Below are 27,595 nucleotides of genomic sequence, written 5' to 3'. Positions count from 1 at the left end.
ATGAGATCTGGTGCTCTCTTCTGGCCTGGAGACATAATACTACATCCATAATACATAAATACAAATTAAAAAAAGAAGATGGTTTGGAAAAAAAGGTGAACATCTACACAGACAGCAGATTTGCCACAGCTTATGCTCATGGACAGATAAACAGAGGGAAAGACTATTAAAAATAAGCATGAAATTGTCCAGTTGCATCTGTCTGCCAACTGAACTGGCAAGGATATCAAAAAGACCAAAGTGCCCCAAATTCAAGGTAACAACTATGCAGATCAAGTCACCAAAAAGGCTGCTCTGGGGGAACCCAAAGTCCAGGGCACCCTGGAATTATCTGCTGTTCCTCAGTCCCCATTCTGCTTCGATAAAGATGTTCCTGAGTACGATCCAGAAGACATCTAGTCACGTTCTGACTAGATCGTTGGGGGCTCAGGAGAGTCGCAGTGGATGGTGGATCTTGCCTGATGGAACAATCTGCTTGCCAAAGACAATGGTCCCAAACAGGCTAACTGCCTTGCAACATACCATGCCCTTGTTACATAAGATCTCGGGACTCACTTCCTCTCATGTCTGGCTACCTAGACACTGAGCAAAACTTCAGAGCGTTTCAGACTGATGCGTGGCTTGCGCCTAGGTATGTGCAAAGAAATACCTGTTTCCCCAGGACAACAGAGTCCCAAGACCCACACTGTGGAAGATGAGCTCTTCTGACTAACCTTCACGAGCGAGCCTGGGCATGTACACGTGTGCACACATACATACAGATAATATAATTTTAAAATACAAAAAAAACATATACATAAACTCATAATTGCATAAATCGTGTAAGTTCACACCCTTTTGTTTTCTGATGCCTAGTTGGTTGGATACTGAATTTTGATTTCCGCCAGGGGGCGCCAGCCTGCTCACAGACGTCCGCCCACACTGCGCAGCCTCAGTGCCGGCGCAGCCTGGGCACGCCCGTGTTGACGCAGGTGACGTCGCCAGAGGGCGCGGTCCGCGGAGGGGGCGGAGCCTTCCCGCCGCGAGGGGAAGGGCCCGCCCCCGAGCGCAGGTTCCAGGGCCGAAGTAGGTTGCGAGTGGCAGGCGTTGACTGCGGCTCCACTTGAGGAAGATGGCGCCACCAGTGACGGAGCGGGGGCTGAAGAGCGTCGTGTGGCGAAGTGAGTGCGGAGGGGTCAGGGCTGAGACTGGAAGGCCGCGGGTCCGCCGCACCGGGTCTTGCGTTCCCGCTGCAGCCTCTCCGGGAGCCGCACGGGCAACTTGTTGCTTTGGGACCAGGTCCCTGGAAGGACGCCTTCCGGCTTGCCCAGCGAGTCGGATTTCGTGCCAGCACCAGGGATGGGCGGGTTGACCACACTCGGCCTTCTCCCCGGCCTTGGCTTCGGCTTACCCGGGTGAGGCTCACCGGCGAAGCCCCACCCTCGGCGACTCGGGCCGCCTTTCCCTCCCGGTCCCTGCGCTGTCCGGGGACAGTGTTTCCACTCCACTCCCCCCTCGCCCCACCAGGCTGGGACGTCTCTCCTCCCGACACAATCTGACCTCTGTGCTTCTCTATCCTGCCCTCGTCCTTGTGTTTTCAGAGGCCCCTTAGTGTCCACATTCCTGTTAGCATCAAGGGTTGTACTGCCACGCTTTTCAGTGTCTTGTCCTTTAAAAAGTGTAGACGTTGCTGTTCAAGAGAGCCTTCTGCTACTGTTCCTAGAGAACACGGCTTGCTAAACAACAGCTACAACAAAAGTTCTTGAGACAGGACCATTGGACTGCTCAAGTCTGTCTAGCGTCAGCTCGCTGCATAGTCTGCTCTTTCACGGTTTTAAATGGTCTACTTGTTGGTTCCTGGTTTTCTGCCGCATCAACCACAGCTTTTATTAAAATTACACCAAACCTAGGCCTGCCAGGTTAGAGGAGAAATGAAAGCCTCAAACCGGAAGGACCTTCCTTGTTTGGCATCTCTGGGTTCGAAGTAATTATAGTTTAGTAGTGGAAAAGGAGTAACGTCTTATTAGTGTTTCTTACTCCACCTTGGTGAGCAAGAAACAGAATAGAAATTAGTTAACAGAATTCTGTCTTATAGAAGTCGGTATAAAAATTAAAATCCAACATAGTAAGTACAGGCATATACTGTTTTATAGTGTTTACCTTCTAGAACTGCTAAGTAAGTATATAAAGAGATTTTGTGAAAGACAACATTATCCTTTAAACATTTAGTTTGGGAACCAGTGAGGTGGCTTAGTGGGTAAAGAGAGGTGTTTGCTGCCAAGCCAGAGAACCTGAATTGGATACCCTGGGACCCATGTAGTGTAAGGAGAGAACTAAGGCAGCTTGTCTGTATTGACTCTCAAACAAAAATGGGTGGCATTTTCGAAAATTGGGTTGTATAAATTATTTCTGAGTTATAATGGTCTGTTACATCAGGGCTTATGAGAAAAAAAATACCATAGTACTAGTAATACCAATGTCAGTAGTGTGAGAGGGGACTAGAAGATGACAGAGTTTCCCTCTTAATGTTAACTTGGGGTAACAGTACAGACAGGCTGTATGGGAAGAAAAAGATGTGAGGCTGTAAAATATTCTCTTAAACTTGTGTAACTAGAAATAAAACCAAAAGACAAGATAATAATAACCCAGTGTTTACTGCACAAAGCATGTATATATATTGAGGGGCTGGAGAAATAGCTAAAAAATGAAAATAACTCACATTTCTACAGGCTGATGCATGGATGCATAAACAGATGCATATCTTTTTCCAATAAATATAAGTAAAGTGCTGATATATTTTATGCTATTGCATCTTGGAAACATGCTAAGTAAAGAGCCAGTCACGAAGGAACACGTGGCATGACACCATTCATGTGAAAAATGTCCAGGACAAGCAACTCTAACGAGACAGGAAGGAGACTAATGTGTTCCAGTCTGGAGAGATGAGATTATAGGGATGGGGTTCTGTGTTGGCTTTTGTTACAATTATTCTTTTGCTTTGGTTTTAGTTGTTTGAAACAGGTTTTCACTGTGTGTCCCTGGCTGTCCTGGAGCTCACTGTGTAGTCTGGGCTGGCCTTGAACTCATAGAGCTCCACTTGCCTCTGTATCCTGAGCTCTGAAGTTAAAGGTGTGTGCCACCGCACAGGGTTTCGTTTTGTTTTTGAAACATGTTCTCATGTCCCCTAGGCTGGCCTCAATCTCAACTTTGTAGCTATGGATGACCTTAAACTTCTGATTTTCCTGCCTTCTCCTACGGAGTGCTAGCATTATGGGTAAATCCCACCCTAACTGGTTTTATACAATACTGGAGATTGAACTCAAGGCCTTTTACTAGGTGAGCAGTCTGCTGGCTGAACTACACATATTCCAACTCCAAGGAATGAGGTTTCCTTTTAGAGTAGTATAAATGTTCTCACAACACTTGTTGGTCATGCAGTAATGGATGCATGACTATGAGCATGCTAAAAACCGGTAGGGTGTACACTTTTGAGTGAGTCAATTCTGTAGTTTGCAGTTTATATCTTGCTAACGCTATTACAATGAGTCTGACAAGAGCTGTTAAATCTAGACCCAGGAGTCAGGCATAGTGGCACATGCCTGAAATCCTAACACTTAGAGGTAGAGGTATGTATCAGTTCACCCGTAGAGCGAGTTTGAAGCCAGTCTGAACTTTGAGACCTTGTCTCAAATAATAGGTAAAATCTACACCTGAGATTTATGCCTAGGTCTTTTGACTATAGTCAGGGTTAATGTTTGACACAGCTGTGGCTTCTATCATATTTAAACTTTAGTTTAGGATCTTATTTTATACACAGTCTATTGCTTTAGCCTCTTAACCAAGCTTCAGAGTTCTTGATTTTCTTTCTTTCCCGTCCATCCAGCAAATACTTGCCAAAGTAGTTTCTTTTACTAATGCTGACTTGAAGACCCGTAGAGGCTCCCAGTTGCCTAATGTTCATCCCAACCCACTATAGCCTCTTCCCTAGCTCAGTCCACTGTAGACTCTTCCCTAGCTCAGTCACTATAGCCTCTTCCCTAGTTCAGTCCACTATAGACTCTTCCCTAGCTCATTCCACTATAGCCTCTTCCCTAGCTCAGTCACTATAGACTCTTTACTAGCTCAGTCACTATAGACTCTTCCCTAGCTCAGTCACTATCACTATAGACTCTTTACTAGCTCAGTCACTATAGACTCTTCCCTAGCTCAGTCACTATAGACTCTTCCCTAGCTCAGTCACTATAGACTCTTCCCTAGCTCAGTCACTATAGACTCTTCCCTAGCTCAGTCCCCTATAGACTCTTCCCTAGCTCGTTCCACTATAGACTCTTCCCTAGCTCCAGTCCCCCTTGTGTTAACAATATTGATTTCCCCCGTGGCCATACTGTTTCTTCTCATTGCATTATTTTATCTTCCTGTCTTATCTTGGTGGCCCTTTTGTTCCCTTTCCCTTATTCTTTATATTCACATTTTAGCCTCCGAGTCTTACTTCAGATGGGCTTCTACTTCCATTAGTGGCTTTTATTTTTCCCCACCTTCCTTTGCTTTAGTTTACCCTTCCCACAACTGCCTAAGGGGAGCCCCTTCTGTTTTACTTTGCTTTGCTTTTTGTCTTTTCCTTTTGTTTTATTTCCAGGCAGGTCTCTCTCTGTAGCCCAGGCTGGCCTGGAATTTGCAGTAGCCCTCCTGCCTAGTGAATGCTGAGGTTGCAGGCATGAGCAACCATTTGCAGTTAGGAGTCTCTTGAAAAGCTTTCACAGGGTAGATTCACTTTTTTTTTTTGTCTTACAGCCCTTTAAGTTTGTGTGTGTGCGTGCGCATGTGCACGTGTGCCTATGCAAATTCCAGTGCCCATGTGCATGCTTGCAGAGGCCAGAGGTCTATGTCAGATGTCTCCATCTAATGCTCTCTACCTTAGGAGACAAAGTCTCACTGGACCTGGAGCTTCCTCGGCTAGGCTGACTGGTAATCTCTGAGGATCCTGTTTCTGCCTCTCCAGAACGAGCTTACAGATGTGCTCACCATGCCTGACTTTTGTGTGTGCTCAGTGGATCTACACTCAGGTCCTCATGCTTTGGGTAGGCCCTTTACCAAGTGCCTAGGCTGTAAGCTTTTAACAGTCCTCTGACCCGCTCACCAGCCCCCTGTAAGCTTTTAACATCCCCAGCAGAATGTGGTGGGTAGTGTGTATTTTTGTTTTAAATAAATGACACACTTTCTTAAATTTTCCCTTGTTCCCTAACTCAAAGACCCCCATTAATGCAGCATTGAATTCCTGTGAGAAAGTTCCCAGTGCTCTTAAAGCTTTTGTTAAAGTGGGGATTAACAGGACATGAAGAGGAAAACTCGGGGTGAACATGATTATCTCAGTTTGTGACGCACAGGGAGAGAGGCTGCACGAAATAGGTGCATCAGGAAAAGTTGATCTGACGAGGTGACATTTCTCGGACCTAAAACACGAGACAGAATCAGCCATTAGGAACTACCTTAAAACTCTTTAAAAAGATGAGGGCGTGAGGTGATGGTTCAGTTGATAGGCGCCTACCTCACAAGCACGAGGACCTGAGTTTGAACACCCAGCACTCACGTAAAAATTGGGCACGGCAGTGTCGTCAGCTAGTCTAGTTGTATTGATGACCATGTTCAGTGAGAGACCCTGAGTCAGAGGATCAGGCTGAGAGTGACGGAGGAAGGCTCTGCTGACCTCCAGCCTCCTTGCACGTGTGCACACACCCACATGAGTTCTTCCAGACACCACACAAAGTGCAAGGCATTTGTTACAAAGGTTGGGGGCATGTGGAACAAAAGGTAGGTTGGAGCCAGTTGTTGAATGGTTAGGTATGCTCTGGGTAATGGAGAATCATTGAAGATGACTTCCCCTTCTTCGCAAACAGCCGACAGTGGCATTTTGCCGTCTGTTATTGCCAAAAGGAAGCCATTTCTTGTTCCTATTTCTGAGGGGAAATGGCCTTTAAATTTTAACTAAGTGTAATAAGCTATACTAATGTTAAGTGTACAATTAGGTAAGTTTTTGCTCATGTAACTCCCACCTAAGTCAATCTGTAGAATGTCTCTAAGCATTCAGGAGAAGGTAGCCCCTCCCCTACCCCCCAGTGAACACCATCTGACTTTTGTTATCATCCAGTAATTTATAATATAGTCTGTTTCCCTCTTGACACTCATGTTTACAGAGGCAGGCGGATCTCTGTGAGTTCAAGACCAGCCTGGTCTACAAAAGCTAGTTCCAGGACAGGCTCCAAAACCAGAAAGAAACCCTGTCTCGAAAAACCAAAAAAAAAAAAAAAAAAAAAAAGAGAGAGAGAGAGAATCCTTCAAACTGCACTAGAGTGTGTGTGTGTGGCAAGCAAGGACTCTGCCACTGGGTTACATCCGGGCCCTGCCTTTGTATTTAGTTCTTGTAGTAGTCTTTGTTTTCATAGGTTCTAGTTTCATATACTCTTTGAATTAAATATATAAGATTGAAGAAATTATCAACTAGACTTACTGTATTGATGAATAAAATAATGGTCCAATAGAAAAATGAGCAGAGGAAATAAAAAGAAGCAACCTACAGATGACATAGTCTGCTTTTGACTTGGAGAAATCCAAATTAAGACCAGATACCCCCTTTAACCCATCACATTGGCAGAATCAGGTGATTGATGCCATATAGCAATTGGAAAGCTTGCTGGTGGGGGCATGATTAATTACAGCCTGTTGAGAAAGCGGCTAGTGACAGTTTAATGAGACAGAAGACAGTACTGTGTGATTTCAGCAATCCCACCATGAACCTTTTCATAGTAAAAGTGATAATATACACGCAAACTTAAAATTTCTTTTCTCAAAGGATTTTTAAATTAGATTTTAAAATGTTTTCTGTACATGCATGTACGCCTGTGTATACACTGTGGCACATGTGTGGAGGTCCCTGCCGGACGTGTGGGTCCCAGGGATTGCACTCAGGTCACAGGTGTCCTTACTCGCTGAGCATCTGACCCACCCATACTTACAGTTCTTTTTTTAACATTTATTTTTAAGTATGTGTGTGTTTTGCCTGCATACATATAAGTTCACTGCGTGTTTGCCCGGTGCCTGCGGAGGTGAGAAGAAGGTGCTGGGTTTCCTGGAACTGGAGTTACAGATGGTTATAAACCTCCACGTAGGTGCTAGGAACTACTGAACATGGGTCCTCAGAAGAGCAGTATGCATTCTTAACCGCTAAGGCGTCTCACTAGCCCCATTTAAAGATCCTAAGGCAATAGTATAGTACCAAAAAAATTGGGAAAATATAGCACCCTGGTGCATAAGAGAATAAGTGAGATATGTCAGTATTCTTTTTAGTCACTTAAAAAGTTACTGATGTTAGAAAAAGAATAAGTTATCTTTGTTCGTTATTTATATGACAACTAACCATGATGCATCTTTATCACAGAGGATAATAACAGAATAATATGTATATGCCGAATCTTTTTTGTGATAATTTGATTTTTCAAACCAGGACAAAGTTATAAAAGGAGAGGAATAATGCATGAGAAGTTAATCAGAGTAGCACCCAGTAGGGCTGTGGTTAGGTCATGTTGTTGGAATTGTGAGAAGGTGCTGAGGAAGATGGATGAGAACAGTAGTGAGCTAGGAGCTAGAGCCATCTAACTGACATTCCGGGCCAGGAGACTAGGTAGTGACGCTGTTTACTGATGAAGAGAAGGGAGGGGTGAGTCTGTGGGGGAAAACAGTTCTGAGTTACAGAACAGTGATTTTCTGTGCTGGGTTAGGCCTCTGGTATGCTTTGCAAATGTAAAGGTCTGCAGATCTTAGATAAAGGAGCTGGACTAAAGATCAGGGCTCAGGTCACAGCCCGAGTGGTCCTGAAGCCGTGGGTTAAGATGAGGCAGAGCAATTAGAAACTAGTTACCTCTTCCCAGCTGAAATAGAGATCTTTTAGAAGGGGCAGGTTTTTTCACTTTTATTCCCTTGTTTATGATTTCCGCATTGCTTAGGTTTTAAATGTCATTCTTTTAAAATTCTAGCTATCCGTAGGTTATTTCCTGTTTCTGATACATTGTCGTCATGTTCTCAGAAACCCCTTTGTGCCTTAAGGTCCTGTGCACGCGCGGCCCGTGTCCTTGCGCTCTGCCTTCACTGTTGCCGCCCTTGCTCTCTGCAGCTGTCACAGATTCCTTTGTACCTAGAGGACCCAAGAGAGAGCAGGTGGGACTTGGTTTTCGTGGGTCACTGTTAGGATAGTGGCTGGGCTAATGGAGGCTGAGCCTAGAGGGTAGATAGAAGCCAGGCAGTGGAGTGTCTTGAATGTCAGATTTAGATTTTCCTCAGTGGGCAGGTGAGCGTTTCAGGACTTTTTGGGGTAGATATTGTTATAACCGTGGGTTATGTTTCAGGAAGGTGACTAGCAGGAGTGTGAAAAAGGAAGACAAAGGGATTGGAGGGAGAAAACAGCCAAGCCAGCTAGGAGACTATTGCCCCAGCTCAGTGAAGGTGTTCGAAGTCAGGGTGGTGCTGATGGCAGTGGCCAGTTGCCAGAGGACAAGCCATAATTCCTGCTGATTGAATGTGGGGGAGGAGAAAATAACCAAAGGCTGTGACTAAGAAAATGTCAATAAAACAACAGCCTGAAGTCTAGAGCAGTTCTCGTGGAAGACTGTCTCCTTAGGTGTGTAAGTGCTTAAACCTATTGTGTGTGATTGAATGAAGTCCAGGAAAGCGGTCCGTGCGATTGTTGAGAACCGATGGGCTGACTGATGACTGAAACTTCAGCAGGGAGCATAATCTCTGAGGGTGAGTGTGGACCAGGCAGAGCACGAGGATTCAGTCTCGGGGCCATGGTTAGTTGCTGAAGGAAAGATGGGATGCTTTTCACTGTTTTGGCGTATGAAGGCAGTACTTAAGTTCTCTAGTACTAGCTGCTGAGGGTTCCTTAGCCTCTGCTCTCAGCGTCTGTTACCTGGGACCTGCCACTTCTTATCCGTGCTCCCATTCTCTCCGTCCACAGCTCACGACACTGACCGTGGAGCTGTCTATAGCATCTCGGGCTGTGCTTTCTATACAGTGAAACTATAATGTGAGCTAGGTGATGTAGCTTAAAATTTTGTGGTAGCCACATTAAAAAATAATAGAAATAGATGAAATTAATTGTAATTTACTTGACCTGACATAATCAAAAGTATTTAATATAAGAATTAATAAGGTAGAGAAAAGGAATTCATAGGATATTTTGTATTCCCCTCCGTTAAGCTTTAAAGTCTTTCTCTGTTTCTCTTGTTTTGGAGGCGCCAGGGATGGAACCCAAGCTTCACAGATGCTTGTCTTCTGCCACTGAGCCACGTCCCAGCCCTCTCTTTCATGTTATTTTGTATCTCCTGATTTTTTCTGTAGCACAGGAAGACTTGGAGCTCACAGCAGCCCTGCTCATCCTCCCATGTGCCAGAATTTTCCAAGTACGAACCACTGTGCCTGGCTACTGGTAGCTCTGTTTCCAGGGCTCCTGGTCACATGTCCTAGCTCCTGTCGTCTAGGGAGGGCAGTACAGGTATAAGGTTCGGAAACTAGTGACATGCCCCCTGCTCCAGCAGCATTTGTTTCTTAAAGAGTAGTATAACTGTTGGGACCTGCATTGTCTTTCGTGCTCAGCTTGCGGTATATGCAGTGAAGGAGTCTCAGTGTCTGAGCTTTGCCTTAAAATAGCCTTCATGTTTGCCTGGCGTGTGCCATAGAAACTCTTGCTTTCTGGTTTAATTACAGTTAAATACTTCAGAGTTTTTTATTGTTATTTCTCTATAACATAATCTACCTAGATCTTTTTATTTTGAGGGGGGCGGGGGTTAGTATATATACCTGGTGATGGATAGAGCCCAGAGGTTGGCAGCAGGTGTGCTCCTCTGTGGCTCTCCACCTTAGTCTCTCCCTGAACCTGGAGCTCATCGTTCACCTTGGCTGGCTAGTGAGCTCTGGGAGCTCCTTCGTCCGCTCCCCACCCCATTCCCAGCTTGGGTGCAGACACTTGCGCACAGCTGATTTCCCATGTGAATCCTTGCACAGCCCGCACTCCTTGGCCTCCACTGGTTTTGCTTTGTTTGGGTTTGGTTTGAGATGGATTTTGTGGAGCCCAACTGGCCTCCACCTATATGTAACTGATGATAATCTTGAATTCTTCTGCCTTTGTCCTCCTGTTACTGGGGGTTTGGGCACCATGCCTCCTCCACACTCAACTTTTGGCTGATGTTTCGTAATCCTTCAAAAATCTTCCTGATTACAAAATCAGATCAAAGGTTGTAAAATCCATGTGGGGTGTGTGTAAGGTAGTGCGGGCTCGCGCAGGCCGCAGTGTGCCAGTGGAGGTCGGATGATAACTTAAAGGAGTTGGTTCTCTCATTCTGTCATGGAGTCTGGGATCAAGCTCAGATGGTCCGACTTGCTGGACAAGCATTTTTACCCACTAAGCCATCTCTCCAGCCCTAGAGCACAACTTTTGAATACTGCTTTTTCTCAGAACACTTCTAACAGCAAATATGTTATTTTCCTTCTCACTAACTAGTTCTCCAGCTCTTCACACGCTGATGGGGTATCCTGCCATTCAGTTCAATTCTGACTCGACTTAGGGCCAGCTTTGGCACGGTTAAGGATTCAGACCCATAAGACTGCCCCAGTTCAAATGACAATAGCAAGCAGCTTCCCACACTGCCTGGCATGGGTGTTCAGTTGGGGCTTCCTAGACTCTGCCTTCCCTCTCAGGTTCAGTAACTCGGGCCTTCTAACTCCTGTAAACTACTTCCTGTTACCAGGGTTTTTGTTGTTCGGTTGTTCTTTATTGTTTTTCTAAAGCATACAAATCCACAGCCAGCTGAAGTCTGTAGGTGGAGGTCCAGAAGGGGCTTCCTTCCCTGTGAGCCGGGCGTGTCTCCATTGCTACACATGACTGCGTTCAGTGACTCAGAAAGTGGGTGGGTTATGGGAGTTTCATTGTGTAGGCCTTACTGGTCATTGAACGCAATCTCTAGCCCCTGTTGTCTCCTTAGAAGTCATAGTTTGGTCTTCTGGTGAAGACTGCTGCTTGCTGAAACTAAAAGAGTCAGGTCTCCAGCCTGCCATAGATTATCTGTCACATAAGAAGTTTCAAGGATTTTTAGATTTATAACAGGAACTAGAAAGAACATATTTTTTTGAAAGATGTATTTTTACTTTTAATTATGTTTATGTTTATATGGGTATGTATACAGAAGCATAGTCTGTGGAGGGTAGAGGAGGGCTCAAGTTACAGGTGGATATGAGCCACCCAGTGTGGTGCTGGGAACTAAACTCTAGTCCTCCACAGGAGCAATACTTGCTCTTAACCACTCATCTCCCCAGCCCCCCCCCAGATATTTTTTTATTATGTCACAGTAACGCATATTCATTAGAGTGTTAGAATTGTCTTTCTTTAGAAAAACATGGTATCAAAAACTCGGTGGTAAACTTCCAAAAAGTATTTACTGAAGACATATTAATTTAAAAATAGGAAAGTTTAGGGGCCCGGAGAGATAGCTCAGTGGTGAAGAGCACTGACTGCTCTTCCAAAGGACCTGGGTTTGATTCCCAGCACCCACACAGCAGCTCACAGCTGTCTGTAATTCCCTTCCAGGAGATTCAACAGTGTCACACAGATGTAGATGAAGGCAAAACAAACGCCGATGTACAAATAAATCTTTAAAAGAATAGGAAAGTTTAAACAAATTAAGATGTATGGTGGTACATCTTTAAACACCTGATATTTGATAAAGAAGCAAAAAATATCAAATGGAAAAAAGAAAGCATATCTAACAAGTGGTGCTGGCATAACTGGATATCAACATGTAGAAAAGTGAAAATATACCCATATCTATCACCATGCACAAAACTCAAGTCCAAATGGATCAAAAACCTCAACATAAAGCCAGCTACACTGAACCTTATAGAAGAGAAAGTGGGAAGTACACTTGAACGCATTGGCACAGGGAACCACTTCCTAAATATAACCCCAGCAGCACAGACACTGAGATAAACAATTAATAAATGGGATCTCCTGAAACTGAAAAGCTTCTGTAAAGCAAAAGACATGGTCAACAAGACAAAATGACAGCCTACAGAATGGGAAAAGATCTTCACAAACCCCACATCAGACAGAGGTCTGATCTCCAAAATATACAAAGAACTCAAGAAATTGGACACTAAAAGATCACCATAATCCAATCAAAAAATAGAGTACAGACCTAAACAGAGAACTCTCAACAGATGAATCTAAAATGGCTGAAAGACACAAGAAAATGTTCAACATCCTTAGTCATCAGAGAAATGCAAATCAAAACAACCCTGAGATTCCATCTTACACCTGTAAGAATGGCCAAGATCAAAAACACTGATGACAACTTATACTGGAGAGGTTGTGGGGAAAAAGGAACACTTCTGCATTGCTGGTGGGAATGCAAGCTGGTACAGCCCCTTTGGATGTCAGTGTGGCAATCTCAGAAAATTAGGAAGCAACCTTTCTCAAGACCCAATAATACCACTTTTGGGTATATATCCAAAGGATGCTCAATCATGCCACAAGGACATGTGCTCAACAATGTTCATAGCAGCTTTGTTTGTCATAGCCAGAACCTGGAAACAACCTAAATGTCCCTTGATAGAAGAATAGATAAGAAAAATGTGGTACATTTACACAATGGAGTACTACACACATGTACTCACTCATAGGTGGTTTTTAAACATAAAGCAAAGAAAGCCAGCCTACAAACCACAATCCCAGAGAACCTAAACAACAATGTGGACACTAAGAGAGACTTACATAGATGTAATCTACATGGGAAGTAGAAAGTATAAAAAGACAAGATCTCCTGAGTAAATTGGGAGCATGGGGACCTTGGTGGAGGGTTGAAAGGGGGAGGGGAGAGGCAGGGAGGGGAGCAGAGAAAAATGTAGAGCTCAATAAATATCAATTTAAAAAAAAAAAACAAGCCGGGCAGTGGTGGCTCACGCCTTTAATCCCAGCACTCGGGAGGCAGAGGCAGGCGGATCTCTGTGAGTTCGAGACCAGCCTGGTCTACAAGAGCTAGTTCCAGGACAGGCCCCAAAACCACAGAGAAACCCTGTCTCGAAAAACAAAAAACAAAAACAAAACAAAAAAAAAAAACAATTAAAAAAAGAAAAAAGATGCATGGTGGTGTGTGCCTATAATCCAAACATTTGGGAGGTAGAGACTGGAGGGGAATTGGTTCCAAGATTGTCCTTGAAAGATGTCAGATGCCCTGAAACTGAAGTTACAGGTGATGATGAGCTTTCTGATATGGGTGCTGCAACCCAACCCAGGTCCTCTGCATCCAGGTGTTCTTAACCACTGAGCTATCTTCCCAGCCCCAGCCTGCATGTATTCTTTAACAGGAAAGTAAATGAGGATGAAAAACACGTATGCAGATTTGTCTTGAGCCAGTGAAGAATCTTCCTATGGGTTATTTTTTTTTTCTTAAGATTTAAGAAAGAAGGAAAACCTAAGTCAGATAATAGTTTCAGAACTATTTTCTGGACATGTTCATGCACATGTTTGAGAATCTATCACAGTTTAAATCTGCAGGTTAGGTGTTGAATGTGTGGTATTTTTACCTAGAGCTTACTCTGCAGTGTTTATGTAGCTCCTCCACACATTCCAGGTTGCAGCTGTTCTCAGCCGTTTTGAACCTTTAACACAGTCCTACATTCTAATTGTTGCTGTAGATTTCAAACCTTTTTTTTTTCTTAACAGAGATAAAAACAGCAGTGTTGGATGACTGCCGGAAAGAAGGCGAATGGAAGGTAGGAGCTGTGTGATTTGCTCTTCTGTGGAGGGCGGGCTTCGTAATATTGTACTTAGGGTGTTCCCATAAGGTCATAGGCCTACAATGTCACTTTCAGACTTCATTGCCTCCAAGCTGTGGCACCTTGGACAAATTGCCTAACATTTCCTTGTGTCCTTGTCCAGAGGCTGGGGATGGTGACACATCGTACTGTAGTCGCAGATACTAAATGTCTGAGCAGTACTTCTTGGCAATAATTCTGTAAATGACAATTACAGTTTTGGAAAATTTGATGTAAATATTAGATATATTTAAAATGAACAAGTGCTGCTTCGAAATAGAAATATTTCTATTTCCTTACTTGTATGTAATATTTACATGTATGTGTATTGAGAAAGTAAACCACCAAATTATGCAGCTGAAGAGGAATTACTAAAATCCTGTTTGTTAATTGTTATTCTTGACAGCAGCTGCTTATGCTCTCTCTTGCTTTGTTTTAAGATAATGCTCTTAGACGAGTTTACCACCAAGCTTCTGTCGTCGTGTTGCAAAATGACAGACCTTCTAGAAGAAGGGGTAACTGGTAAGTGTTGCCCTGCTCCTGAAGACTTTGGCTTTGGGCCAGTGATACTCCTTCCGAGGATGGTATGTTTCCGTTCTTAGAGCTCTAGCCGTAGCAGACATGTCAGCCCTCAGTTGTGAGATGTGGAGGTCGGTCCAGTATTCCTCAGAAATCCTGAATATATAGTATTTATGTTTTGATATTTATGAATAAAGTGATTGGTTACCTATTGCATATTCAATTTGCATTTGCTATTACACTAGCATGTTCTTTTAAAAGAAATAAAAATTTTTACTTTTAAATTTCATCACATTTTGTCAAGTGTGTGTTGTACATGTGGCGGTCACAGGACAACCTTCAAGAGTCAGTTCTTTCTGTCGACCGTGGAGTTCTGGGGACTGAACTTAGGACATCAGTCAGACTTGGCAGTAGGTGCCTTTACTTGCTGAGTCATCTCACTGGCCCTGAGAATTAATGAAGCCATGTAACTTGTTTAAATTCCTAGAGGCTGCTCTGGTAGAAACGAGAGTGAGACCCATTTGATAAATACATAGAGTACTATGGAACTGCAGAGCTAACTGCACTGTGGGGGCTTTGATTCTTTTATAGACCGTTGTTTCTTATTGTCCATCCAATGTTAGTAGGAGAGAGCAGGACCATCTGCTGGTGTCAGTTCTTCCTGTCTCCTGGGAACCAACTTAGGACATCAGCCTTAGCAGTAGGTTCCTTTACTTCTGAGCCACCACACTGAGACAAGAATTTATTTTACTTTTTGATGCATTTCTTGTTTCTTCTGGCACATTGATGCTTGTTCAGTACTCTGGTGCCCACCTGTAAAAGGTCTACTCTGTCCCTCGGTGCTGACACAATGCCACGGACAGTCTCAAAGAAAAGAAGATACCTTTTATTTTTTTTTAAAGGATTTATTCATGAAAAAAGGTCCAATATATAAAAATGTGTTTATTATTATTATAAATGTAAAATACAATGAAGTTTATTTTAAAATATTTTAAACTTTGGTTCTATCAAATGACTTTTTTTGTTATCAGTTGTAGAGAATATTTATAAGAATCGTGAACCTGTCAGACAAATGAAAGCTCTTTATTTTATCTCTCCGACATCAAAGGTGAGTATTTTCAGTCCTGAGAGTGAGGTTTGGGGCTGGGGTGTGCTTTCACACATGCAAGATGCTATAAACCTTGAACTTAAGACTTTGTTAATTGATTTTTATTTTGTATGCATGGTAGTGTTTCTGCTTTCTTACGTGTGCACACGTGTGCAGGTACCCACGGAGGCGGGAAGGGAGTCTTAGATTCCCTGTAACGGGGACTTCAGGCGAGCGTCACTGCTGAGCCCCTCTCCAGCCCCCAGCCCTTAATAGTGGCACTCAAACAATGATCAGTTTCTTCTCTGAGTAGTAAATATGCCTATTAGAAGATTATTTCTATTAACTGCTTTATTTATGAAAGTTTTCTGTACTATGTTTTATTTGTATTCCTCCTAGTAGAAATGTAAGGAAAGATTTCCTTTCTCCTATCATATATAAAAACAGAGTTAATGCTATAAAATGGTAGTTTCTTTACAGCGTTTGAGATTCACATAGCTCTTTATTGACCCTTAATTTTGGAAGAGATGGAAATGTAGACAAATAAGTCTTTTAAAAGATAATTTTAAAAAGGCGTATCTATATTTTATGTGTATGAGTGTTTTGCCTACATGTGCATATGTGCATCATGCATGTGCTTGGTGCCCATGAAAGCCAGAAAAGTGCACCAGATCCCTGGAACTGGAGTTACAGGCCATTCTAAGCCCCTCCCCTCCCCTGTGGTGCTGGGTCCTCATGAAGAACTGTAAGCACTCTTAGCGTCTTGAGCCACCTCCCCATCCTTGAGCAACGTCTTTATCTTACTGATTTTCCTGTAGTGTACATGTTTATATAGAGATCTATGTGTGTATATGTGTGTTTTTTTTTGTATATGTGTGTTTTATGTCAAAGAAATTTCTTCAGTTTTTCTTTTGACGAATATGACTTGACTTGCCTCTTGAGCCAAACTTGAAGTATAGAATTGGATTCATGTTTCTTTTCCATGCAATATTGTCTTGGTTATTTATTTATTTATTTATTTTAATTTTTTTTGAGACAAGTTCTCACTATGTGTTTTAGACCAGCCTGGAAGTCACTATTTAAAGTGACTTCAGGCTGGTCTCAAACTCATAGACTCCTGGTTCAACCTCCTAAATGCTAGGATTACAGGCATAAGCCACCGTGCCCAGCTCTTTGTAATGTCTGAGAAGGCATTTTTCCAGCACTTTTTTTCACCCCACTTCTAACTTCTTAGAGAAGTCAGCGAACAGAAAAACAATGCACAAAAATAATCTGCATATTGGCTGCTAGGAACACAGTGGGTTTTTAAAATGATAATTTATAGTTTACCCATGAAGTAATATAGTACAACAAGAAAAAAAATTATGACTGGAAAAAAAATGCAACCTAAAAACACCATGTTTAGCAGAGTGTGTGGCTCATGCCTTTAATTCCAGAAGTGGAATGCAGGAGGAGATGGATCTCTGAATTTGAGGCCTACCTGGTCTATATAGCAAGTGCTAGGCCAAGCAGGGCTTCACAGTAAGACCCTGCCTTAGAAAAGAAGAAGAAGCGCATACTGCTTTTAACCTAGCAAATCATCACAAGGATTGTGTGTGTGCTCCTGCACTCTCTCACTCTTAGTTATTCTAGCTATCTACGGTAAATGAAGCAAAACAGCATATACTCTTTCGGTTTTTCGAGACAAGGTTTCCTCTGTAGCTTTGGAGCCTGTCCTGGAACTAGCTCTTGTAGGCCAGGCTGGATTCGAACTCACAGAGATCCGCCTGCCTCTGCCTCCTGAGTGCTGGGATTAAAGGTGTGCACCACCACCGCCCGGCTCTTAACATAGACTTTTTTTTTTTTTTTTTTTTTTTTTTTTTTTGGTTTTTCGAGACAGGGTTTCTCTGTGGTTTTGGAGCCTGTCCTGGAACTAGCTCTTGTAGACCAGGCTGGTCTCGAACTCACAGAGATCCGCCTGCCTCTGCCTCCCAAGTGCTGGGATTAAAAGCGTGCGCCACCACTGCCTGGCCTTAACATAGACTCTTATACTGAAAGTAAGACTATCTGTATAAGAAACTGGGTTCGCCATTTTCAAGAAGTTTTTAAAAAATATTTTTTAAATATTCAGTAAGAAATAAATGTAATCATTTAATTAAGATGATAGAAATAAATTGATTAAATTCTGATAATTGATAAATTGTAGTATAAAAGACCATGTGGTCATTAAAAATAAGATTTATATAGATTTAATGACTTGGAAATTCATTTTTAATGTTCACTGACAAAAGAATGAACAATTACATATTCAGTAAAGTAGCAGTTTAGAGAAGGCAGGACCTGACATGGCTCTAGTACTACCCACAACCAACTCAGCATCTCTTCTCACCTTGAATGGGTGGCCTGAGCCCTATGGGCAGGTGAGTGAGGCTTTGGAGTCTTTGGGAGCACTGTGAAAATTGTGAAGTTTGCTTCCTGGGGCTGGGAGAGCCGGAGACCAGGGTCAGGGTTCCCAGATGAGAATCATAGACAGGTTCCAGGAGGTTGGCTGGAGAAGAGGCTAGGGGAGGTCAGCTGGTGCCAGGAGGGCCTTAGTAGTTTGTGTACTTGGCTTTGGTGGTTTGCCCTTGGGAAGGAAATTTCTTTGCCTTCCTGCTCCTATGGGAGTGGCTGTATTTAGGATTGTCCCAGAGTTGAGCCTAATTCCTGTGTGACTGATAAGGAAAGCATCCAGCCACATACCTGAGGAGGTCCAGTGAGATGAAGAGAACATCCAGCTAGGGACATCAGTGCTTGAAGAGTTTGTTCAGCGTGGAGAGACAGCTGATGGAAGGGAAGGGTTCTCTCCAGAAATTTGAATTAGTGGTCTCTAAGATCAAAATGGATACCTGTAAGGCAAAGGAAAAGGTAATCATTAGAGACTTAGATCTGTGTAGTGTTACAAGAGAAGAGGCGTCAGGTGGAAGGGAGAGAAGAGCATTAACTGTTGTTTTCATTTTCCCATTCAAATCATTAACATTTTTTAAAAGAATTTAATAATAAAAATGGTAGTTTCTTTGCAAAATGTGTGGTTTACAAAGCTCCTGTTGGTCTATAATTTTCAAGGAGCAGATAAACAAAGCTAACAGTGGGAGCAGGGGCCGTTCTGACTCCTTTGCTGGATTTTGGGACCCTACTAATACTGGGTCACCTTCCCCAGCCTTAACACGAGGGGAGGTGCTTAGTCTTACTACAACTTGATATGCCATGTTTTGTTGATATCCATGCGAGGCCTGACCTTTTCTGAACAGAAAGGAAGGAGAAGTGGATTGGGGATGGGGCAGAAGGGAGGTGGCGGGGAGGGATGAGAAACTGCCTTCATGGCTGGGCGGTGGTGGCGAACGCCTTTAATCCCAGCACTCGGGAGGCAGAGGCAGGCGGATCTCTGTGAGTTCGAGACCAGCCTGGTCTACAAGAGCTAGTTCCAGGACAGACTCCAAAGCTACAGAGAAACCCTGTCTCGAAAAACCAAAAAAAAGAAAAAAAGAAAAAAAAAGAAACTGCCTTCAGGATATAAAATAAATACATCTTTTAAATTTACTTTTATTTTACATGCATGTATCTTTTGCCTGCATGTATGTCTACATACCACATGTGTTCATGGGTGCCTGCAGATCCAGAAAAAGGCATCAAATACCCTGGCACTGGGGGTGAGGACAGCTGGGAGCTCTACTCAGGTGCTCTACAAAAGCAGTCTCTCCAGCCCCGCTTATCTCTCTCTCTTTCTCAGTCTGTCACATACGGCATCCCGTTCCTTCTTCCCTGAGGTGCCCACCGCACTCGCGGTCTCAGCAGTTTGAGTTTTTCAACACTTCCTCAGTGACCAGTCTTGGTGATCTCACTGTCAGATGGTACTGCCAGTACCTTGGCTTCTCAGCTCCTTGATCTGTTGTCATCCAATAATCTTACCATCTGTTGTGTGTGTCCTAGACAGCCTCTTTGCCCATAACACCATCCATGTATTCACGTTACCTTCTCGCGTGTGACCTTATTCTGTGGTCTTAGCTGACACTGACTGGAGAAGTGGTTAGCTTTAAAAATCCATTCGTAGGTTAGACTTTTAGCCAGTAAGGGGTTATTTTATTGAGATATAATAAACTTGCTTACTTCAAAGCTAGCATATTGAAATCAGTATTTAATAAAATATGTGTTAACATCTCACTTCTTTTTAAGTCTGTAGATTGTTTCTTGCGAGATTTTGGAAGTAAGTCTGAGAACAAATATAAAGCCGCGTATCTGTACTTCACTGACTGTAAGTGCCTTACCTCATCGTTCAACGTCCTGTTGGCCTTAGAGTCTCTGCTTTTTACTTACGGTGTATGAGCGTTAGGAATCTTAATCTATTCCAATTAGCAGAAAGCAGCCTGTTGGAAGGTACCAAAGAAAATATTTGTTTGGCATATTTTATGGGAGAAAAAAATCTACCATATTTTTCCCATTTTATATATATATACCTGGAAAGTGGAAGAGAGGACAGAAATCCCGAGACATTTATGTTTTATATGTTCTGTTATGTAACTGTATGTAAACAAGAAGTCGGAAACTGGGCGGTGCTGGCGCATGCCTTTAATCTCAACACTTGGGAGGCAGGGGCAGGAGGATCTCTGAGTTCGAGATCTACAGAGCGAGTTCCAGGACAGCCAGGGCTACACAGAGAAACCCTGTCTTGAAAACAACAACAAAAGAAGCCTGTTACTCCCCGTCTGTGTCGTCCCTTGTGTTGACTGTCTGTCTGTGGGGTAGTCTGCTCTGTAAAATCCAGCTGCTATGCGTAAGAATATGATTGCATGTTAGGATGGTTTATTCAAAACGTTTATGGACTTGTGCTTCCCCCCCAGTTTGCCCTGACAGCCTCTTTAACAAGATTAAGGCATCTTGCTCCAAGTCAATAAGAAGATGTAAAGAAATAAACATTTCCTTTATTCCACATGAGTCTCAGGTACTGGTAATTTTTATTTTTTAATTTTTGCTCATAATAGACTTTCAGAATTAGTTTTATAAGCTTGTTGCTAAATCGTGATCTGAGAGTGTTTGATGTATTTATTTGGTGTTGGTAAATGTTGTGGCTAATCTACAAATAAATGAAGAAATATGAACAAAAATTGGAATACAACATTAATAATGAAAAGAGGGGCTTAAATTTCTTATCTGGTCTCACATGCCATGTCTGTTAAGTTTCATCACCAGTCATTAGATTATGAAATTCAGAGATTTTTCTTTAGCTTTTGTAATCCTTTATGATATTTAAACAAAAGTTTTAAATAAATATTTGATACATATAACTGTGAAATAAAGACTGTTTATTTGTTTTGTATTTGACACAGTTAACAAGCTTGTTAATGACGGTAGTGATGGAATAGTAGTCACCAATAGAGCATTTATTTGCTCCGTCAGATCATTTTCTTGGTTGCTTTACATAAATTTAGTAATTTCAGCTTTTCACCAGTTCTGTAGATACTTCTATTCCCATGTTTTGTCTCATTTTTTTTGTTTTTTTGTTTGTTTGTTTGTTTGTTTGTTTGTTTTAAGACAAGGCCTCACTATGTAGCCAAAGCTGTCTTGACCAGGATGGCCAGGAACTCAGAGAGTGACCCACCTCTGCCTCCTGAGTGCTGGGATTAAAGGCGTGCGCTGCCATGCCTGGCTTTCTGTACCCATTTTAAAGGCTTGAAATTTAAGAGGTTAAAAACTTACCCCAAGTTACAATAGATAGTTGTTCTACTCAGTTTTCTGTTTAGATTTTAGATTATCTAGAGGAAGATAATAAATAGTTTTAGCCCCAGAATTCTTTCAAATCCTATAGTTGCTGTGTTTGCAGGAAGGAATTTTATAGCAACGTGACTTAAGTTGATGGCTTATGGCAGAAAATATCTGTGTATAGAAAGAAGTCCCCTGAGGGAGTTTACTACCAGTCTGTGAAATATGATCGTTAAGGTCCTCTCCTAATTTACTTCCTTGTTATACACCTTATGAGAATTTACTTACAAAAATTATTTTGAGGTAGTGTCTGATTGTACCTAATAAGTAGTAGGATTAGAAATGCCCAGTACCGTGCCTGGCTTTACCTAATAAGTTTAATTGCTATGGAAAAATTGTGATGAGACTAAAAACATATTGGAAATACATGTGTGACGTACTGCTAAATGCTCTAAGCTAGGAGCAGAGGCTCATCTGAGATGTAATCATAATGTTATTTCAGGGCAGGTGTCATAGCGCATGCCTCAGATACCAGAACTAGGGAGGCAATGGCAATAGGATCCCAAGGCCAGCCTGGTCCACAAGTGAGACTATCCCAACTAGAGATGGCTAGATTCAAGGCAGTTCTGTGAAGTGATGAGTGTAATAGCTAGTTTAGTCTCATTCGAGAACAATGACAGAGATAGAGTTTTCAAAAGTTGTATCAAGCCGGGCGGCGCACGCCTTTAATCCCAGCACTTGGGAGGCAGAGGCAGGTGGATCTCTGTGAGTTCGAGACCAGCCTGGTCTACAAGAGCTAGTTCCAGGACAGGCTCCAAAACCACAGAGAAACCCTGTCTCGAAAAACCAAAAAAAAAAAAAAAGTTGTATCAATTAGGATTAGGTTCAACTGAGTAAAGTAGGAAAATACAAGCTTTCAGTGGCCAAAACAGTGTGAAAATGTACTTCTTTCTGTATAAAAAGTCAGGAAATGGGCATTATAACATTTACACAGTCTACAGAACTGTCAGGAGCCTATTCTCTTAGGTATTCCCTTCATGAGCCAGATGACTATAAAATTATTATATTCTTATTTGGGAAAGCAGGATAACAGAGGGTATATAATAAGTAGAGAGACAGAATAAAATAAGAACCTTCATTTATACTGTATTTGCTAAAATTTAGTCCCATGACTATGCTTTAAGCACATGGGAAGCTGAAAATGTCTTGGATGGGCTTGTCTAACTGTGCTTCCCAGTGACTGCAGTCGTCACTGTAAAGTAAGGAAGGACACATGTCACAGTCAGCCACAACAGGAGTGTTTACAAGGAGACTAGGGAAACATTTGAAAAATGAATACAGTTTTTCATGGTAGCAATTAAGAGGCACATTCTAGGGGGTAAGAATGACCTAAATGCAAAAATGCAGAAGCAGAAATAGGTGGGGACAAGCAGGAATCTGGGTCACAGGGAGTGTAGGTATAGTAGATAGGTCTTTCCGTAAGCTGGCCACGAGTGTAGACTGCAGGAGGCTACAGCATCCTCAGGATAGTATGGATGAGGAAGCTTTGGCCCAATCCTCAAGTCTTTAAGGAAAAGTGGGGTCTTGGACATCAATGTGAAGTCATTGTGATTGGCTGGGGTTTTATTTAACATCTTTTGTATCCTGAGACCTAAGCTGAAGAAAACAATGGAGATAAAGCCAGGAAAAGAAAAAAATGTTGGAGCCGCTGGGTGGTGGTAGCGCACACTTTTAATCCCAGCACTCGGGAGGCAGAGGCAAGCAAATCTCTGTGAGTTCGAGGCCAGCCTGGACTATAAGAGCTAGTTCCAGGACAGGCTCCAAAGCTACAGAGAAACCCTGTCTCGAAAACAACAATAACAACAACAACAAAAAAATGTTGGAGCCAAACAATTGCTTTTGTTACTCTTGATGGCCATTTTTGTTGTTGGGGATTTGTTTGGTTTTGGTAGGTGTTGGGGATCAAGTTCAGGGCCTTGAACATTCCAGACAAGCATTTAAGCCTCCCTACCCCATGACACTTGTGTGTGTGCGCGCACACACACACACACACAAGTGGTTCTTAGAGCATTGTGCATGATACGTGTCTGTTCTACTAACATTCCGTAGTTAAGACATCAGTGGGTGGGAAATACGTTCCTATAGGGCAGTGTTCTCAATCTCCCTAATGCTGCAACCCTTTAATACAGTTCTCGTTGTGGTAACCACAGCATTATTTTTGCCACGTAAGTGTAATTTTGCTACTGTTATGAGAAGTAATCTAGATACCTGTGTTTTCCAGTGGTCATAGGCAACCCTTGTGAAAGGGTCTTCAACGCCCCCCCCCCAAAGGTTGGGAGCAGCTGCCATGGGGAGCAGTCTTTTAGGCACAGATACGGGGTAGTAACATTTCTAACAAGAACCACTACCTGCCCCAGTGGGACGGTGTGCTCTGCGGTGACAGTTCATGTGCGGAGTGCTTGTTGGTTGGTAATTAACACAGCAGCTGAGCCTTTGAGAGCAGAGACCCTGGGTTGGCACAGGTCAGGCTCTGGTCAGGCTGCTGGGTTGGCATAGGCACAGGCCTATGGTCAGGCTGCTGCTATTGGTAGTTGGTTATGTTCAGAGAGTAAATGACTTTGAAAGGAAAAGCAAGGAAGTTTATTCATAACTTGTTATATAACCTATATTTGCTTCCTATCCGTTCCTATACCCAATGCCTTATCTAAGTGAGAGGGATTACTGTCACTATTTTTGAAAACCCCAAACTTAGGTTACTGAACTCTCAACTCCTCTCTGCCTGTCCCTCAAATAACGCTCTAATGGCTGCAAGCCCGGTTCTTTGATAGCTGAGTGAATCAGTGCATCTGAGATTTCATTGTATTTGTGTTAGGTCTTATCTTTCACAGTGACTTATGATTTGGGGAAGAAAATCTTTTAAGGATGTGATTCTAAGCTAAACAATTAAAGAAATTTCTGGATTATTCTGAACTAGGTTAAGATTTCTTAATTTTCTTTCTGCCAGGCATTAGATATTTTCAGTTTGGTACTTCCTCCTTCAGGCTCCTTTTTGTGTTGCACAGGTTGTAAACGCAGTCAGTACAATCTGTGTTTGAAACGAATTGAAGGCGTGAGGCAGTAAACGGGGGCGGACGGACGGACGAGGTGAAGGGTAGAGCTGAGGTAGTGAGAGCCGTCAGGAGTCGGCCTGCGAGCGCTCGTCCTGCCGCATCCCAGCCACAGCTCTGGTTTCTTTGGGATCAGCAGAGTCAAGGCTCTAGATTGACAGTCTAATTTTTCTGACCTCCCTTAGGTTTATACTCTTGACGTACCAGACGCGTTCTATTACTGTTATAGTCCAGACCCTAGTAACGCCAGCAGGAAGGAAGCGGTCATGGAGGCGATGGCTGAGCAGATAGTGACAGTGTGTGCCACTCTGGATGAGAACCCTGGAGTGAGGTATAAGAGGTAAGGTGCGGAGTGTGCATGTTGTTCGCTTGTGATGAGGCCTAAAGCACCGTAGCTCTGTGTTTTTTATCTCTTTGCAGAGTAGAACTCCCTTGTATGGTCTCCAGGCTCTGCATAAAGAAAATCGAGAGTTTAGGCTTCAGCTCACAGAGTAACAGCCTCTGTAGCGGAACCTCAGAACTGAAGTTTGCTTTCGTTTACTTATAGAAAGCTTTGTTTGATCAGTTTAAGGACTGCTTCAAGTGTTGTCTTGTTGACTGTAATCTTGGCATTTAATATTCTATTATTACATTTACACCAGATTTAAATGGCTATGTTATCCGAACACTTGTTACAGTACCTAAGCACTTTTAGTGTTTGATCCCAGTGGGCATTTTAAATACATTTTAGAATTTTTTAAAAGAGGCAAAGTTCAACTTTTATACTACATACCTTTATTTACTTTTTTCTTTATAAAAACAAAGTTTAGTGTAAAGTGCATTCATTTTCTGTATCAGGTTTGTGAGTTCATTCCAGTATGGACAGTAGCCACTCGACCTTCATGTGAAGAACAGCTCCGCAGTATCCCATAGTCCCCCAGTTCCTCCTGGCCACCTTCCCTCTCCCTCCCCAGAGCAAACTGCTGCTCACTTTTTTTTTTTTTTTTTTTTTTTTTTTTTTTTTTTGGTTTTTCGAGACAGGGTTTCTCTGTGGCTTTGGAGCCTGTCCTGGAACTAGCTCTGTAGACCAGGCTGGTCTCGAACTCACAGAGATCCGCCTGCCTCTGCCTCCCGAGTGCTGGGATTAAAGGCGTGCGCCACCATCGCCCGGCTGCTGCTCACTTTTGAGGTGCGGCTTAGCTTTGCCTGATTTTGAACTGCTATAGATGAGGTCATAGGGATTTTGTCTGTTTCATAGTGTTTTGTTCAATGTTACTTTCTAAGAGACACCGCTATGTGTGCTGTTGGTCACTTGGGTTATAATCCTGCCTCTGCTGCTGGCTGTGTTTAGTCTGGTCTTAGAATGTATAATTATAAAATGGGAGTGATGGCAATGGCCTTCTCATGGAGTTGCTAGAATAAAAGGCGTTCATCTGTAAATTCCTAAGAAAGGCGGTGCCTCCAGTCCACTGCTCATAGCAGTGAGTGTTCTGTGAACCTTCCTGAGCAGGTTCTGTGTCTCAACAGTGGCATCTGTCCAGTTGACTGGTAAACTGTTTAATTGCACATTTATGCATTGCTGCATGCTTCATCACTCTTAATGTAGGCATTTTAAAATCTGCTGTTGGTAGCTGACAAGATGACTCAGCAGGTAAAGGGCTTGCTACCAAGGGTCTGATACTGAGTTTGAGCCACAGGGCCTCTCTGGAGGAAGAAGGGAATCGATTATCACGAGCTGTCCTCTGACCTCTATACCTGCGCTGCTCCATGCTAGACTCCACAAATAAATGAATGTAGAAAACAGTAAAATCTCCTGTTAATTAGTAGAGCAGTATAATAAATCTCTTTAACTCAGACATCACCAAACAAGCTTTTTACCTTGGGAGTAAGGAAAACTGTAAGTACTATGCTAATGATAATCTGGACTTAGTGGAACTGAGCTAAGTGGTTTGCCTCTTGCTGGAGTTTAGTGTCTTTTAAGCTTCTACTGTTGATGGTTGGTTAGACTCAGAAAAGTGAGTAAGCATAACCCATTTATAATGTAATAGTTTGGTTACAGATATGCTTTGATTAGCTCTAAAATTTCTGGGGCTGGGAGACGGCTGCACTGGCAAACTACTAGTTGTGCAAGCACAGGGGCCTGAGTTCAGACCCCAGCAGTCACACAGAGGCTGGTCACATGTCTCCTACGCCAGTCTAGCTGAGAGGGTGAGTTCCAGGTTCAGTGAGAGACCCTGTCCCCTCTGGCCTCCACAGACACACACACATCATAAATACACAAATTCTACCTGTTCTTTAACAGAATATTCCTTTATGCTATAGAAACTTTTAAGGTAAATTCTAAAATAAAATGACTTTTTTTTTTTTTTTTTTTTTTGGTTTTTCGAGACAGGGTTTCTCTATGGCTTTGGAGCCTGTCCTGGAACTAGCTCTGTAGACCAGGCTGGTCTCGAACTCACAGAGATCCGCCTGCCTCTGCCTCCCAAGTGCTGGGATTAAAGGCGTGCGCCACTATCGCCCGGCATAAAATGACTTTTTTAAGAAAACATTTTCAGCAAAAATATAAAAATCACTCTTTGTGCCTTTACTTTTAAAACCAAAAGATTCTTAAACACCTTTAAAAGCATCATAAACACCTTTAAAAGCATCATATGAGAGCCCTTCCCCATTTTGCAGGTTAGTGTGCTAGCTGAAGAGCATTTTCCAACATTTTTCTTATAGGTTTAGAAAATATACTAATACCACTAATCATGAAGTTACAATTTAAAGTATGATGCTACCATTCTTGCATTTTTATTATTAAATATTTATTTATTTTTGTTTATATAAATGTGTTTGTGCCTGCATGAATTTATGTGCACCACATGTGCACAGTTGCCCTAGAGGCCAGAAGAGGAACTGCAGTTAGAGCCTCATATGCGCTCTAGGAACAAAAACCAGGCTCCCTGCAAGAACACCCAGCCGTATCTCTACCCACAGAGGATACAAGGTTTTAATCTGTAGCTATCTTAGAAAACAGTAAAAGAATATGTGAGGAAACGGCACGTGCTGCTGGGAGAGAATTGTCACTTCTTTTGGAAAGCAGTTTGGGTTTTTATTTATTTTTTTGTTTTTTTTTTGTTTTGTTTTTTGATTTGTTGTTGTTGTTGTTTGTTTTTTGAGAAAGGGTTTCTCTGTAGCTTTTGGGGCCTGTTCTGGAACTCGCTTTATAGACCAGGCTGGTCTCGAACTCACAGAGATCTGTCTGCCTTTGCCTTCCAAGTACTGGGATTAAAGGCGTGTGCCACCACCACCTGGCTTTTGGAAAGCAGTTTGGTAACGTTTAGAATGCATATACCCTATGACCCAAGAT

General features: G+C 42.7%; 1 protein-coding gene across 1 annotated transcript in view; it reads left to right on the top strand.

The window, feature by feature from the left end:
• The first annotated feature begins 1,027 nt into the window (after nt 1–1,027).
• The window catches only part of Stxbp3 (syntaxin binding protein 3), a 49,754-nt gene continuing 23,186 nt past the window's right edge, over nt 1,028–27,595 (top strand). The window contains exons 1-7 of the mRNA XM_057794055.1: nt 1,028–1,160; nt 13,745–13,794; nt 14,277–14,358; nt 15,387–15,463; nt 19,634–19,712; nt 20,299–20,399; nt 24,450–24,604. Coding sequence (XP_057650038.1) covers nt 1,112–1,160; nt 13,745–13,794; nt 14,277–14,358; nt 15,387–15,463; nt 19,634–19,712; nt 20,299–20,399; nt 24,450–24,604 — 593 coding nt within the window. The 5' untranslated portion in view covers nt 1,028–1,111. The remainder of the gene's footprint in view (nt 1,161–13,744; nt 13,795–14,276; nt 14,359–15,386; nt 15,464–19,633; nt 19,713–20,298; nt 20,400–24,449; nt 24,605–27,595) is intronic.

The sequence above is a fragment of the Chionomys nivalis genome, chromosome 18 (assembly GCF_950005125.1).
Source record: "Chionomys nivalis chromosome 18, mChiNiv1.1, whole genome shotgun sequence".
Lineage (NCBI taxonomy): Eukaryota > Metazoa > Chordata > Mammalia > Rodentia > Cricetidae > Chionomys > Chionomys nivalis.
Note: the sequence above shows the minus strand (reverse complement) of the source record. Positions and strands in the feature narration are given on the sequence as shown.